The 16,069-nt window shown below is 46.9% G+C and overlaps 1 protein-coding gene across 4 annotated transcripts in view; it reads right to left on the bottom strand.

The window, feature by feature from the left end:
* Positions 1 to 12,677: 12,677 nt before the first annotated feature.
* Positions 12,678 to 16,069, bottom strand: part of ZCWPW1 (zinc finger CW-type and PWWP domain containing 1) — a 28,950-nt gene continuing 25,558 nt past the window's right edge. For all 4 annotated transcript variants that reach the window (XM_084616387.1, XM_084616389.1, XM_084616388.1 and 1 more), the window contains exons 14-15: positions 15,287 to 15,326; positions 12,678 to 14,167 (exon numbers count right to left, since the gene is read on the bottom strand). In XM_084616387.1, coding sequence (XP_084472513.1) covers positions 13,857 to 14,167; positions 15,287 to 15,326 — 351 coding nt within the window. In that variant the 3' untranslated portion in view covers positions 12,678 to 13,856. The remainder of the gene's footprint in view (positions 14,168 to 15,286; positions 15,327 to 16,069) is intronic.

The following is a 16,069-nucleotide window of genomic DNA, read 5'->3' as shown; positions in this document are numbered from 1 at the left end:
GGATAGAAGGGTGGGTGTGTTTGGGGATGGATGGATGGATGGATAGAAGGGTGGGTGTGTTTGGGGATGGATGGAGGGATGGATAGAAGGGTGGGTGTGTTTGGGGATGGATGGAGGGATGGATAGAAGGGTGGGTGTGTTTGGGGATGGATGGATAGAAGGGTGGGTGTGTTTGGGGATGGATGGATGGATGGATGGATGGATAGAAGGGTGGGTGTGTTTGGGGATGGATGGAGGGATGTGTGGGGGGATTGTAGCGAAGCGAAGACTCACTGGTGCGGCGCCTCCTGCTGGTCATCTTGGCAAATAGCTCTTGTCCAGCCCGGAGCGCCCTCTGCTGGCTGGTGTCTTGCCTGCTGCTAGCCCCATGTCCCTCCTGGACTCCGGTGCCCTTTACCTCCGGGTTCTGCCCTGCAGCACCCCCACACTCTGGGTCTCCCCTCCCAGGGGAACCCCCAACCCTCTAAACCCACCTTGCCTCAGTGGCTACTGCCAGTCGTCATCTAGCCCCCATTCTCTGGGGCAGACGCAGTCTGTGATGGCCACTCATCACTGGCAAGGGGGTTGGACCTGCTGCCTCTGCCTATCCCTGGGCCGCCCCTCTGCAGCCTCAGTACCTCTGCAGGCCTTCAACAAGGGCTCAGCCTGGGGAGCTGCCAGGCTGGAGCGTCCCAGTTCCTCTTGCCTTTCCCCAGCCCTGCTCTGCTCTGCTCTGCACTCCCCGGCAGCTAGGCCCTTCCCACTCCAGGGCTGGAGTGAGACTCCTTCAGCTCCTGCCCCCAGCCCTCTTATTAGGGCCAGTTGGGCCCTAATTGAGCTGGCCACACCTGTGGCTGCTTCCCCAATCAGCCTAGCTTGGCTGCTTTTAACCCCTGTTCTCCAGGGGTGGGGCAGCCGCCCCACTACAAGGATGGATGGGTTGATAGAGGCAGTGTGTGGGGATGGATAGAAGGAGGGGATGTGGGGATGAACGGATAGACAAAGAAGTGTAGGTAAGAGGATGGATAGCTGTGTATGGAGGATGGATGAATGGAGAATGGGGGACATGGAAGATGGATGGACTGCTAGAAAGGAGCGTATGGGGGGTAGACAGGTAGATGACACACCCTCTATAAATGTGTTGCTCCTGCCATGACGACATTGACTGTCCCACAACACAGACGCCACAACAACAGTAGACAGCCGTACAAACCCCTTGATCACAGCTATCCATCTATCACTGGCCCGCATTTAACCCGGAGACACAGTCCACTGCAGTCCAGGGGCCCCAGAGGCCGCCTTGGGGCCAGAGACTCAGATGAAGACCTGGAACCTTGTTCTTTAAGGTCTAGGGCCCCAACGCGGGCGAGACAGGCTCATGTGTTTGAGCATTTCCCCTTGATCAGACAACTCACGTGCAGAAAGTTAGACAGGTATGGAAGCTTTTGCAGGAACAGAGGCTCAGCTGGCCATCAGGACGGTGTACAACAGATCTCTCTCTTTCTCAGGGATTTCGAACCCAGACCAATCTAGCGATTTTGGACAGGAGGTTGGGTTTAGAGCTCAGCGACACTGGTTGAGTTGACCCAACTGATTCAACTGGACTCCCCCTGTTCATCTGGTGGCAAGACTTGGCTCCATGGGACTAGATTCATGAATTTTCCGGGCAAGAACAAACGGCTGGTAACCGACACACAGTATTCTTCACAGGAAGTATGATTTGGGGGTTTGACAACGACATGCCCTAACGTCAGGGAGAGCATAATAAATTGCATTTTCTTTGCATAGTCTTCAGTTGGAAGGCTTTCCTTTAACAAAGGTTTTTGCCTAGGAATTTCCTTATTTTTAAAAAAAATGAGATCAGATCCAAAGTCTACAACGGGTTTTTTTCCTCTCTCATCCAGACGATAGCCCCTTTGCATGACACCATGGCCTGTCTCGATGCCAGTAGTGCCTATCTCGCCACATTCTGCAGTGCAGCAGAGTTAGGAAGCAAATAAACAAGCTGCTATTGTGAGATTGGAAATTTACCAGGCTCTGGTATCAACCCGATTTTGTTTCCCCTTTGGGAAACATCTGATTTGGGAAATTGCTCTACATTTGTTCATTAACAAGGCCTCTTTCAAAATCCTCTGTGAGTTAAAAAGAACAGGAGGCCTTGTGGCACCTTAGAGACTAACCAATTTATTTGAGCATGAGCTTTCGTGAGCTACAGCTCACTTCATCAGATGCACACCGTGGAAACTGCAGAAGACATTATATACACAGACACCATGAAACAATACCTCCTCCCACCCCACTCTCCTGCTGGTAATAGCCCATCCAAAGTGACCACTCTCCTTACAATGTGTATGATAATCAAGGTGGGCCATTTCCAGCACAAATCCAGGTTTTCTCACCCCCCCTTTTTTTTTTTTCCAAAAACCACACACACAAACTCACTCTCCTGCTGGTAATAGTTCATCCAAAGTGACCACTCTCCTTACAATGTGTATGATAATCAAGGTGGGCCATTTCCAGCACAAATCCAGGTTTTCTCACCCCCCCCCTTTTTTTTTTCCAAAAACCACACACACAAACTCACTCTCCTGCTGGTAATAGTTCATCCAAAGTGACCACTCTCCCTACAATGTGCATGATAATCAAGGTGGGTCATTTCCAGCATAAATCCAAGTTTAACCAGAATGTCAGGGGAGGGGGGGAGTAGGAAAAAACAAGGGGAAATAGGCTACCTTGCATAATGACTTAGCCACTCCCAGTCTCTATTTAAGCCTAAATTAATAGTATCCAATTTGCAAATGAATTCCAATTCAGCAGTTTCTCGCTGGAGTCTGGATTTGAAGTTTTTTTGTCAGCAGGAGAGTGGGTGGGAGGAGGTATTGTTTCATGGTGTCTGTGTATATAAAGTCTTCTGCAGTTTCCACAGTATGCATCCGATGAAGTGAGCTGTAGCTCACGAAAGCTTATGCTCAAATAAATTGGTTAATCTCTAAGGTGCCACAAGTCCTCCTTTTCTTTTTGCGAATCCAGACTAACACGGCTGCTACTCTGAAACCTGTCATTATGCAAGGCACTGCATTTAGCCGTATGGAGTGGAAATCTATCAACTGCATGAAAAAACTTGTACAGATACAGACAGACATCATCTTCCTTTCCAAATGCAAACAGATGGACATCGTACCAAAAGGACTGAAGGTAAAAAATCCATTACAATCTACATACCACACAGACTATGCTGACAGCTTGTGCCGCACACTCTCAAAGAAACTGCGGAACCATCTGATCAACATCCCCTACAGCAAACAGGGAAAGATTAAGAATGAGCTCTCAGAACTGGATACTCTCATAAAAAACCAACCTTCCACACAAACTTCCTCGTGGCTGGACTTTACTAAAACTAGACAAGCCATTTACAACGCACACTTTGCTTCTCTACAAAAGAAAAAGGACACTAAACTTTCTAAACTACTACATGCTACAAGGGGCCACAGCAATGGTTCCCTCAACCCACCCAGCAATATTGTTAACCTATCCAACTATACTCTCAGCCCAGCAGAAGCAGCTGTTCTATCTCGGGGACTCTCCTTCTGCCCCTCCACCCCCACGAACATGATACAGTTCTGTGGTGACCTAGAATCCTATTTTCGATGTCTCCGACTCAAGGAATATTTCCAAAATACCTCTGAACAACATACTAATCCACAGAGACCTCCCTACCAACACTACAGAAAGAGGGATTCTAGGTGGACTCCTCCTGAAGGTTGAAACAGCAGACTGGACTTCTACAGAGAGTGCTTCCGCCGACGTGGATGGGCTGAAATCGTGGAAAAGCAGCATCACTTGCCCCACAACCTCAGCCGTGCAGAACACAATGCCATCCACAGCCTCAGAAACAACTCTGACATCATAATCAAAAAGGCTGACAAAGGAGGTGCTGTTGTCATCATGAATAGGTCGGAATATGAACAAGAGGCTCCTCGGCAGCTCTCCAACACCACTTTCTACAAGCCATTACCCTCTGATCCCACGGAGAGTTACCAAAAGCAACTACAGCATTTGCTCAAGAAACTTCCTGAAAAAGCACAAGATCAAATCCACACAGACACACCCCTGGAACCCCGACCTGGGATATTCTATCTGCTACCCAAGATCCATAAACGTGGAAATCCTGGGCGCCCCATCATCTCAGGCATTGGCACCCTGACAGCAGGATTGTCTGGCTATGTAGACTCCCTCCTCAGGCCCTACACTACCAGCACTCCCATTTCGAGACACCACTGACTTCCTGGGGAAACTACAATCCATCAGTGATCTTCCCGATAACACCATCCTGGCCACCATGGATGTAGAAGCCCTCTACACCAACATTCCTCACAAAGATGGACTACAAGCCGTCAAGAACACTATCCCCGATAATGTCACGGCTAACCTGGTGGCTGAACTTTGTGACTTTGTCCTTACCCATAACCATTTTACATTTGGGGACAATGTATACCTTCAGATCAGCGGCACTGCTATGGGTACCCGCATGGCCCCGCAGTATGCCAACATTTTTATGGCTGATTTAGAACAACGCTTCCTCAGCTCTCATCCCCTAACGCCCCTACTCTACTTGCGCTATATTGATGACATCTTCATCATCTGGACCCATGGAAAAGAAGCCCTTGAGGAATTCCACCATGATTTCAACAATTTCCATCCCACCATCAACCTCAGCCTGGTCCAGTCCACACAAGAGATCCACTTCCTGGACACTACAGTGCCAATAAACGATGGTCACATAAACACCACCCTATACCGGAAACCTACTGACCGTTATTCCTACCTACATGCCTCCAGCTTTCACCCTGACCACACCACGCGATCCATTGTCTACAGCCAAGCTCTGCGATACAACCGCATTGGCTCCAACCCCTCAGACAGAGACAAACACCTACAAGATCTCTATCAAGTATTCTTACAACTACAATACCCACCTGCGGAAGTGAAGAAACAGATTGATAGAGCCAGAAGAGTTCCCAGAAGTCACCTACTACAGGATAGGCCTAACAAAAAATATAACAGAATGCCACTAGCCGTCACCTTCAGCCCCCAACTGAAATCCCTCCAACGCATTATTAAGGATCTACAACCTATCCTGAAGGACGACCCATCACTCTCACAAATCTTGGGAGACAGGCCAGTCCTTGCCTACAGACAGCCCCCCAACCTGAAGCAAATACTCACCAACAACCACATACCACACAACAGAACCACTAACCCAGGAACCTATCCTTGCAACAAAGCCCGTTGCCAACTGTGCCCACATATCTATTCAGGGGACACCATCACAGGGCCTAATAACATCAGCCACACTATCAGAGGCTCGTTCACCTGTGCATCCACCAGTGTGATATATGCCATCATGGGCCAGCAATGCCCCTCTGCCATGTACATTGGTCAAACTGGACAGTCTCTACGTAAAAGAATAAATGGACACAAATCAGATGTCAAGAATTATAACATTCATAAACCAGTCGGAGAACACTTCAATCTCTCTGGTCACGCAATCACAGACACGAAGGTCGCTATCTTAAAACAAAAAAACTTCAAATCCAGACTCCATCGAGAAACTGCTGAATTGGAATTCATTTGCAAATTGGATACTATTAATTTAGGCTTAAATAGAGACTGGGAGTGGCTAAGTCATTATGCAAGGTAACCTATTTCCCCTTGTTTTTTCCTACCCCCGCACCATACGTTCTGGTTAAACTTGGATTTGTGCTGGAAATGGCCCACCTTGATTATCGTGCACATTGTAGGGAGAGTGGTCACTTTGGATAAGCTTTTACCAGCAGGAGAGTGAGTTTGTGTGTGGGGGGGGGTGGGGGGTGAGAAAACCTGGATTTGTGCTGGAAATGGCCCACCTTGATTATCATGCACATTGCAGGGAGAGTGGTCACTTTGGATAAGCTTTTACCAGCAGGAGAGTGAGTTTGTGTGTGTGTGGGTTTTTGTTTTTTTTGGGGGGGGGGTGAGAAAACCTGGATTTGTGCTGGAAATGGCCCACCTTGTTTTTCATACACATTGTAAGGAGAGTGGTCACTTTGGATAAGCTATTACCAGCAGGAGAGTGAGTTTGTGTGTGTGGTTTTTGGAAAAAAAAAAGGGGGGGGGGTGAGAAAACCTGGATTTGTGCTGGAAATGGCCCAACTTGATTATCATACACATTGTAAGGAGAGTGATCACTTTAGATAAGCTATTACCAGCAGGAGAGTGGGGTGGGAGGGGGTATTGTTTCATGGTCTCTGTGTGTATATAATGTCTTCTGCAGTTTCCACGGTATGCATCCGATGAAGTGAGCTGTAGCTCACGAAAGCTCATGCTCAAATAAATTGGTTAGTCTCTAAGGTGCCACAAGTCCTCCTTTTCTTTTTGCGAATACAGACTAACACGGCTGTTACTCTGAAATCTGTGAGATAGGTACTGTTTAAAAGCCTGGATCCCAGGGCTCACCTCTCCTAAGATGCAATGAATCTTCAAACAGAAGCATCTTAACTCATTTGGTTTGGTTACGATGGAGGAGCATGGGCTGGCCATGTGTAGAGAACAGGAGATTGGAGATTTACTGCTGCCAGCATTTCACTGGGTGGCCTGCGGCAAGGCACAGCTGCAAAACTGGCCACTGTATTTTGATTTCCCGTTGCCAAAATGATCAGTAATAGTATTCTACTACTACTCGCTCCTGCGGAGATCGGGGCCCCATTGTGCCAGGTGCTGCAGACACTGAGTGATTGACAGTCTCTGCGTGGAATGGCTTACCAAAACGGCAGATGAAATTCAGTGTTGATAACTGCAAAGTAATGCACCTTGGAAAAAAAATAATCCCAACTATACATACAAACCAATGGGGTCTAAATGAGCTGTTACCACTCAAGAAAGAGATCTTGGAGTCCTTGTGGATAGTTCTCTGGAAACATCCACTCAATGTGCAGCGGCCGTCAAAAAAGCGAACAGAAAGTTGGGAATCATGAGGAAAGGGAGAGATAATAAGACAGAAAATATCATATTGCCACTGTATAAATCCATGGTACGCCCACAGCTTGAAAACTGCGCGCAGATGTGGTCGCCCCATCTCAGAAAAGATATACTGGAATTGGAAAAGTTGCAGAGAAGGGCAACAAAAATGATGAGGGGTATGGAACGGCTTCCGTATGACGAGAGATTAATAAGACCAGGACTTTTCAGCTTGGAAAAGAGAGGACTAAGGGGGATGTGCTAGAGGTCTATAAAATCGTGAAAGGTGTGGAGAAAGTGAGCAGGGAAGTATTATTGATCCCTTTGCATAACACAAGAACTAGGGGGTCACCAAATGAAATTAATAGGCAGCAGGTTTAAAACAAACAGAAGGAAGTATTTCTTCACACAACACACAGTCAACCTGGGGAACTCCTTGCTAGGGGATGTTGTGAAGGCCAAAAGTATAACAGGGTTCTAAAAAGAATTAGACAAGTTCATGGAGGATAGGTCCATCAATGGCTATCAGCCAGGATAGTCACGTATGCAACCCCAACCTCTGGGTGTCCCTGAACCTCCAACTGCCAGACACTTTGGAGTGGACAACGTGATGGATCACATGATAATTGCCCTGTTCTGTTCATTCCCTCTGAACCATCTGGCACCGGCCACTGTCGGAAACAGGACGATGGGCCATTGCTCTGACCCAGTGTGGCCGTTCACAGTGGTTGAGGTCACAGAGCAGGTGAGCCCAGGTGTTCCGTCTTCCCAGCCCAGCACCTAAACCATACTGCATGATGTATTAATGTAACATAAGAGCAGCCACACCGGGTCAGACCAAAGGTTCATCGAGCCCAGTGTCTTGTCTTCTGACAGCGGCCAATGCCAGGTGCCCCAGAGGGAATGAACAGAACAGGGAATCATCAAGTGATCCATCCCCTGTCACCCATCCCCAGCTTCTGGCAAACAGGGGCTAGGGCCACCATCCCTGCCCATCCTGGCTAATAGCCATTGATGGACCTGTCCGCCATGAACTTATCTAGCTCCTTTTTGAACCCTGTTCTAGTGTTGACCTTCACAACGTCCCCTGGCAAGGAGTTCCACAGGTTGGCTTCTGCTAGATCTAGTGCATCTCTTTTAGAAAGAGTGACCCAGTCCTGATTAACAGACTCCAAGCGATGGAGAACCCAGTTCTAATGGTCAATTCCCTTCCCGGTTAAAAATGTGCACCTTATTTCCAGCCTGAATTTGTCAGCTTCCAGCTGCTGCTAGATTAAGAGATCTTCTCCTCGCACAGGGGATGGATTCACTTCTTCACCTTCTCTTCCACCAGCTAAACAAACCAAGCATCGTACGTCTGCAATGTGAGGGAGAGGACTCAGGCAATCTTAACACTCGCTACCGACTGACTTGCAGCTGCTAAGGAAGGTTGTTATTGACGCATCACGGAGAGGCTTCCTGCACTTCGAGAGAAACATATTTTCCCAGAGCCCAGCTCTTTTTTTAAAAGCAAAAATACTTTTACGAATCATGCACCTTGATTTATCTGAGAGGAAACTGCACAGAATCTGGGAGATGTAAATAAACCAGCACGACGTGATAAAACAGGGTCTAGATATTTAGCAAATGACAGAAGGAAAGTGGGGGTGGATACAGACCTTGCCTGGGAATTTACTTCGAGAGCCAGAGGTCAAATAGTTTAGCCATGAGGGATTCCCTGGCTTTAAGCATAACGCATTGGTTCTGCACACTCATACATCCGTGATCCCGACAGTGAATTTCGGGATGGGATACAGGATCCATTGAAGTCATTGGAGTTACAACGCCGGCCTAAATTTTGATCTTCCGTGGCTTTGGTCGATTAGGAAATTCTTGTCACTTTTCTTCATGGTATAAGAAGCAGGGATGTGTTGTGGATGAGATATTAGATTGCAAGTCAGGATGCCTGGGTCCTATTTCCACCTGTGCTCTGTGGCTCGGCTTCCCCCTTTATTTAGACTGTCAGTTTTTTAGGACAGGGGCTCTTTCTATGTATGGATACAGTGTCTGAAATAACAGGGGGCACTCTGCCTGGGTCTGCAAAGAGCCTGAACCAATTGCAATGAGAGGTAGAAAAGCCCCGAGTGTAACTGACACAGTGACAGCCAGAGACAAATGCTCTGAGAGGAGGGCGTGGCCCTTAGCGTAACTGACACAACGCTGCCTGAGTCTGCAGAGAGCCTGAAACACTGTCATTCTCCTTGGTATGTCGGCTCTAAAATTCAGCGATGACCTTTCGGTGCTGACGGGGCATGTTTCAGAGACGATCATTTTAGCAGGTGGATTGGGGGAGACAGCAGGTGGGAGTGAGACCCCAACGGGCTGGAAATTGGGAGCTGCTGTGGTGGGAAAAAAAATGCAGAGGGAAGAACAGAAGAGAGACAGATGGGGAAGGAGAGAAGCAGAGAAAAGAGGGATGGGGGAAAGAAAGGATACAAAGGAGAGAGAGCAGTGACCTAAAATGGGAACACAATTCCACACCAAATCCTACCATAAAGTACCCGAACAAGCCATCCCCAGCAGTTTAGGCACTTGATCACTCTGACCCATCCATTGGAGATCACCGTGTGAATCCTAAATTTAGACCTTAGACCATAATTTATCATGAAATCTGGCCCTCTGGCCCAAATTGAGCCTGACACCCTTGATTTAGACACCTGAGGCCCCCCTTTATGCATCCAATAGCGCAACTGAGAATTAGACTCATAAAGAACCAATGGCCATGGGAGTCAAAGCCAAACTAATTCAAATACGAAATGAGACACACATTTGCAACAGGGCAGGCCATTAACTACCTCATCAATTTCGACCACGGCTCGCTTAAAACCCGACACACGCACCAAAATTCACAGGGCACAAGGCCATTCACAAGTGAAACCTAACCTTCACAGAGCTGTTGGGGGCATGGGGGGATAATCTACAGTGTGTCTTCACCTTTTCCGCTCAGGAATCTGATCTCAATCCCGGTTTTCTGCTTTTGAAAACTGTCAAGAAAAAAGCCTGTATGTTGTTTTTCGTTCTGGTTTGTTTTGGGGGGTTTTTTTGGTTGTTGTTTTTTTACAGCTGCTGCATGATGTAGCTGCTAAGACTGACTCCTGGCATGGCAACAATGCCAGCATTGTGCGGCACTGGCATTTTAAAAGCGTTAGGCCGAGCGCCTGAGAGGAGGCAATCGGGTTTCTGTACCTGCAACGGTGGGTGAATGTGGAGAGGAGATACGGGACGGTGACACTTTTGAGCGGTGGGGATTACGTTGGCTCAGAGCAGTGTTTTGAACGCTTGGAAGGAGTGGCGTCTGGTGTTTGCAATGAAGGGGTGTAATTTGGTTCTTTTGTGCTACCCCCATGCTCTGCCACTACGCTTGCAGTGGGACTTTGGGCAAGTCATTTCCTTTCTCTGCCCCTAGTCAGACTGTGAGCTCATGCGGAAAAATGCCTGGCACAATGGGAGGCCCTGACCTTGGGTGGTGGAAGTGCCCGGCATGAGGGGGGCCCCGATCTCGAACAAAGAGGTATTCTCAGTAAGAGGGTCTGTGCTGCGCCTGACACAACAGGGCCCCTGATCCTGGTTGGGCTCTCTGGTAGCTACGGTCATACTAAATCATAACAATACAATAAACACCTACTCCACCGAGCTGGTGAGACGTGATGGATTGTTGACAGTCCAGAATAAAGTGTCACACCTTTAGACTCGGAACGTTCTCCCCAAAGAACTGGTTCAATTCTCATTGCTGGAGACATTTAAAACTAGGCAAAGTGGCAAGAAAAACACACCATCAGAATTGACGTCGCACCAGCCAAGATAGACAGAGGAGAGACAATCTACCAAAATGGAGCTTTTCCACCTCTGGGCCCAATCCAGAGCTGATGGAAAAAACTCCTCTGCAGTTTACAACCTTCTACGATTGGATGAGAGAACCCAGCGGCTCCTGGAGTTTGATGACATCTGATGTTAGGGCAGAAGAATCAGAAGGCCACTGTTTGGTTTTATCTTGTCCTTTCTCTGGGATGTTTTGGCAAAGCAGTGGTAAGCCTTGGATTTTTGCTGGTCTGTTTCTTTATTGGGTCCTCTGATCCTTCCTTTTCCTCTTCTCTTTTCATACACATTTTACTTCACGTAGGCTAATTTATCCCTGATTGCCTTGGCTTGACGTTGGACCTTCTCAAAATTCACCCATGCCATAATGCGCCCAGAAAACTGTCACTCCTGAGCTTGGCAGGTGGTGAGTTGTCATGGCTGCTCCTGACTAGGAGGATTGGGCCAAAAGAAATCTGATGAGGTTCAACAAGCACAAGTGCAGAGTCCTGCCCTTAGGACGGAAGAATCCCAGGCACTGCTACAGGCTGGGGACTGACTGGCTAAGCAGCAGTTCTGCAGAAAAGGACCTGGGGATTAAAGTGGATGAGAAGCTGGATATGAGTCAGCAGTATTCCCTTGTTGCCAAGAAGGCTCACGGCATATTGGGCTGGATTAGTAGGAGCTTTGCCAGTAGATCGAGGGAAGTGATTATTCCCCTCTATTCAGCACTGGTGAGGCCACATCTGGAGTACTGCATCCAGTTTTGGGCCCCACCACTACAGAAAGGATGTGGACAAATTGGAGAGTCTCGTGGAGGGCAACAAGGGGGGCTGGTGCACATGACTTACGAGGAGAGGCTGAGGGAACTGGGCTTATTTAGTCTGCAGAAGAGAAGCGTGAGGGGGGATTTGACAGCAGCCTTCAACCACCTGAAGGGGGGTTCCAAAGGGGATGGAGCTCGGCTGTTCTCAGTGGTGGCAGATGACAGAACAAGGAGTAATGGTCTCACGTTGCAGTGGGGGAGATCTAGGTTGGATATTAGGAAACACTATTTCACTAGGAGGGTGGTAAAGCGCTGGAATGCGTTACCTAGGGAGGTGGTGGAATCTCCTTCCTTAGAGGTTTTTAAGGCCCAGCTTGACAAAGCCCTGGCTGGGAAGATTCAGTTGGGGTTGGTCCTGCTTTGAGCAGGGGATTGAACTAGATAACTCCTGAGGTCTCTTCCAACCCTAGTTTCTATGATTGTATGATTAGCTAAGAAATGACTCCATGTGCTAGGCACTAGAAAATATAAAGATGGTCCCTGCCCCAGCGAGCTGACAGTCTAAGTCTAGGACAAGTGGTGAGAGACAGACACAAGGAAACAATGCCATAACGTTGGCCAGCATGATGGGCAGTGGTCTTTTATCAAATGATCTCTAGTCTGACATCAATTTACACTAGTTGAGTACCAGCTCCTATGGATTATTATTGTCTCTGCTGGCTAGAGTAAAACACCATTCGGTTCTTCAGTACTCTGCCACCTTAAGATGAAGAGGCCCAGTATAAAATTCACACTTACAAAAATATCCAGGCAATCAAAGCTTTGTTGTATTAGGAACCTAACTACGCGTGTCGAGATTTAAAGAGTAATCAGAGAACCTTTCACTGAATCACAACTGGTACATCCTAGGAACGATTTTAGATTCCCTACAGTCTCTTTCTCAGGTCCCTGTGACTCCCCTTGTTCCTTCCAAATATCTGTAGATGCTTATGTCATGTCTGAGTCATTATTTAGTCAAGCTACTGTGATTGGTGTGGGTGGGTGTGGAAAACCAAATCGTTGTGATGCAACAATAAAAACAATGAAGTTAAAGACACTGTAATGAAACAAGAATTTGATTTTTATCACACTTTAGCTTATCTACAACCAGGTAACAAGAACCCAGCCTGACTGAACAGAATCTGCAGGATTTTATTAACATGTAAACCGTTACAGAACGCACTTGTAAATGAGTGTTTAACCGGATGGTGGTCACAGCCATAAACTCCTTAAGACCTAGTTCTGCCACCCTTATTCAACCCTTAACTTGGACTAAACTCTCTGCGTGAAATTTATCTCTGTGGATAAGGTCTATTTATGTCCACTTCAGAGGGTTGGTTCTCTCTACAGGGCAAATTTCACACTAGTGGATGAATATAAGCCAGTCTTTTTTACAAGTTTGTAACAGATAAATATAAAACCACAAATCCAGCAACTAGTTAAACACAACAGTAGCAACTAGGAAGTCCAGGTATCACTGTTTTGTATCTCAGATACCTACTCTTTATGCAAGGGCTTAATAAATACGGAATTTCACCAGCAGCATACGGATAGGTTTGCAAGGAGTTAGAACATAACAGATTATAGAAGAGAAACATGGGAATCTAGATCAAGGACTCTGATGCCAAGTGCTTTCAGATCTGGATACCCAGTTCCTGTCAATTTTACCATCAGGCGACTTTGGAAATTTCAGCCTTAATGTACCATTTTTACAAATAAAGGCAACAATTTATACACAGGGGGTCTATCTGTAGCTGATGTAAATTCCATTGACGCCGCCGCACACCAACTGAAGATCTGGCCCCGTCAACCAACCCCTGTTAACCAATTCCTTGAGTGATCAAAAACTGTTTTGTTTTGTTTTTAAATCACTTGTTGCCAGTGGGATCTAAGGAAACAACACACTACGTGAGGCTGGCAGAATTAAAACAAGATCCAGCACCCTAATTTTAAGAAAACGGGTAAAGTCACTTATTGTGGATTTTTTTCCCTATCTTCACAGATGAATATTTGAGACGTAGGAGAGGGAAACCTTTATAGCCAGAGCTGGATGTTAAAATCCACATTTGCTGTCCCAACGGTCTCAGATCTTCATCAAACATAAACCAAGTTTAAAACTAGATTGAATTTCTTTTCCAATATACCAGCCACTTTTCTGGAGCGCTTTCTAATTTTTCTCTAATCACCACAACCTTCAGGGAGGTAGCTCTGCTGCCCCACAGCAGGTTTGTTGTTTCAACGGCTACTCTTCAAACAAGACCAGGGAACACTCTTCCGAGGATTCGTTTTTCTCTGCTTCCTGGCTCCCACGTGCTTCCTTGGCCTTCTCTAGCTCCCCCACTTCCTGGAATTCCTCAAAGATCTCATCACTGCTGCTTGACCTTGGGTGGCTTCTGATGGTATTGTCTTTCACCTGTAACATCTTCACCAGCTCCGGCTTCAAGCCGTCTCGACGGCACGGCATCAGGTTAACTCTGCTGCCTCCTGCTGGCGGTTTGGGCTGGCTGGATCCTGAGCTGTTGCTTCCCAGAATGGTGAACTTTTTCTTAAAGCCTACAAAGAAGAGAGACCAACGCAGTCCTCAGAATCCAACAGGGAAAAGGAAGAATGAATCATACCAGAGACCCACAAACTTTCCACACTCTCCCACTGGGAAATGAAGTGATGAGTCAACATAGCCTCATAGATCGGGATTCTCCAAACTTTCCCCATAAGATCCCCAAGGCACAGGGACAGAATGCCAAGATAAATCCATTAAAGGCTCCATTACTACAAAAGAATGGCCATACTGGGTCAGACCAAGGGTCCATCTAGCCCAGTGTCCTGTCTTCCAACTGTGGCCAAGGCCAAGCGCTTCAGAGGGAATGAACAGAACAGACAATCATTGAGTGATCCATCCCGTCGTCCACTCCCAGCTTCTCTGATTTGCACTCCTACTCCAACGTGTTTACACTGCTCCCTGCCGAGGCTGGGAGGGGCGCCTGATCTCTGGGTCCATTCAATCCTTGGCCTCATGGCTGAAGTGGCTAGCCAGGAGGCCAGCTGGTGCCAGCCGTGACGGGAGGGAATTGAACTGAGACAAAAGCACTCAGTTTCCAATCAGACGCAACCTCTTTATCCACCTACAGATTCCTCCTCTAAACTCTCCTTTACCGTGATGTCGACAAAATACTTGACCACGGCTAGGCTGCTGGTATGCTAAGACCTCTGCCTGCCACGCTAACCCACACTGCCTCACTGTCTGCTTGTATTCGCCCTTCTGTCTGTCCCTATCTCTTGTCTTAGACTTAGACTGTAAACCCCTTGGGGCAGGGATCGTCTTTTTATTCTGTGTTTGTACAGAGCCTGGCACAATGGTGCAATGGTAACACAGTAGAAGTAATTATAACAATACTAACCAGTAGACCATGCCTCCCTCAAAAACAAGTGATGGTGCTGTTTGGGAAGAAAGGATCAGCTGTCTGAAGCAGATACAAATTTCATCCTGGCTGATTTGGACAAGTAGACATGAGTTTAAGGCAACTGAAAGGCAAATTCCCAATTCCTCCTGCCCCATGAAAGCCAGGATGGTAGGAGAGTGAGCAATTCTAATGTAAGTATCACACCCCAAGGCTTCTTAATTTGTGACTTTACCTTACTTGCAACATGGCTACAACGGTTGGTGTCACTAACCTTTCAGAGAAGTTTTCTCCTTGAAATCTGAAGTCGCAACCTAGAACCCAAGTATGGGTTAGTCAAACATGAAAGCGAATATATATATAATTCGAGGGCTAGAAAAGGCGCCTTGTAGTGACATAGTAAGGACATGGTCTATCTAGCTTATCTGAGATGATATCATCACAGTCTATGAATAGCTGCCCGGGAAGAAGATCTCTGAAAAGGGCTCTTTAATCCAGCAGATAAAAGCAGAGCAAGATCCAACACACAACGAATTCAGGCTGGAACTAAGGGGTACGTTTTTAACAGGAAGAGTAATTAACCACTGGAAACACTGACCGAGGGATGTGGTAGATGTGCCAACACTTGACGTCTTTAAATCATTGTTAGACTGTAAGCTCATTTTCTCTCTGTTAGGGCAGAGCTGACTGAAATACAAATCTTAAAAAGAAATGAATGAATTATACAGTTCCTTGATGCGACTTGATGTAGTCCTCACTGATTAGCTCAAAGCACATTAATGGTATGCAAATTAATACAAATTAGCCTGGTCCACATGGACAGTTAGCTCATGTGAGACTAGGGCAGGGGTAGATTCACAAACCAGCATACCACAAACAAATTGTTCATGTAGACAAGAATTTAAGTGTCTTATGCAAAGTTACAGAGCAAGTGATACGAACCTGGGTTTCACAAATCCCAGTATCTGTTAGGAAGAAATCCAGTTTTGTTTGAGGGTCTTTTGAAGATCCACAATTTAAAGACGCTTCAGCAGCCAGCCCTTGGAACTCCTTCTGC

The sequence above is a fragment of the Lepidochelys olivacea genome (assembly GCF_965140295.1).
Source record: "Lepidochelys olivacea isolate rLepOli2 genome assembly, chromosome: 28".
Lineage (NCBI taxonomy): Eukaryota > Metazoa > Chordata > Testudines > Cheloniidae > Lepidochelys > Lepidochelys olivacea.
This window is presented reverse-complemented; position numbering and strand designations above follow the sequence as displayed.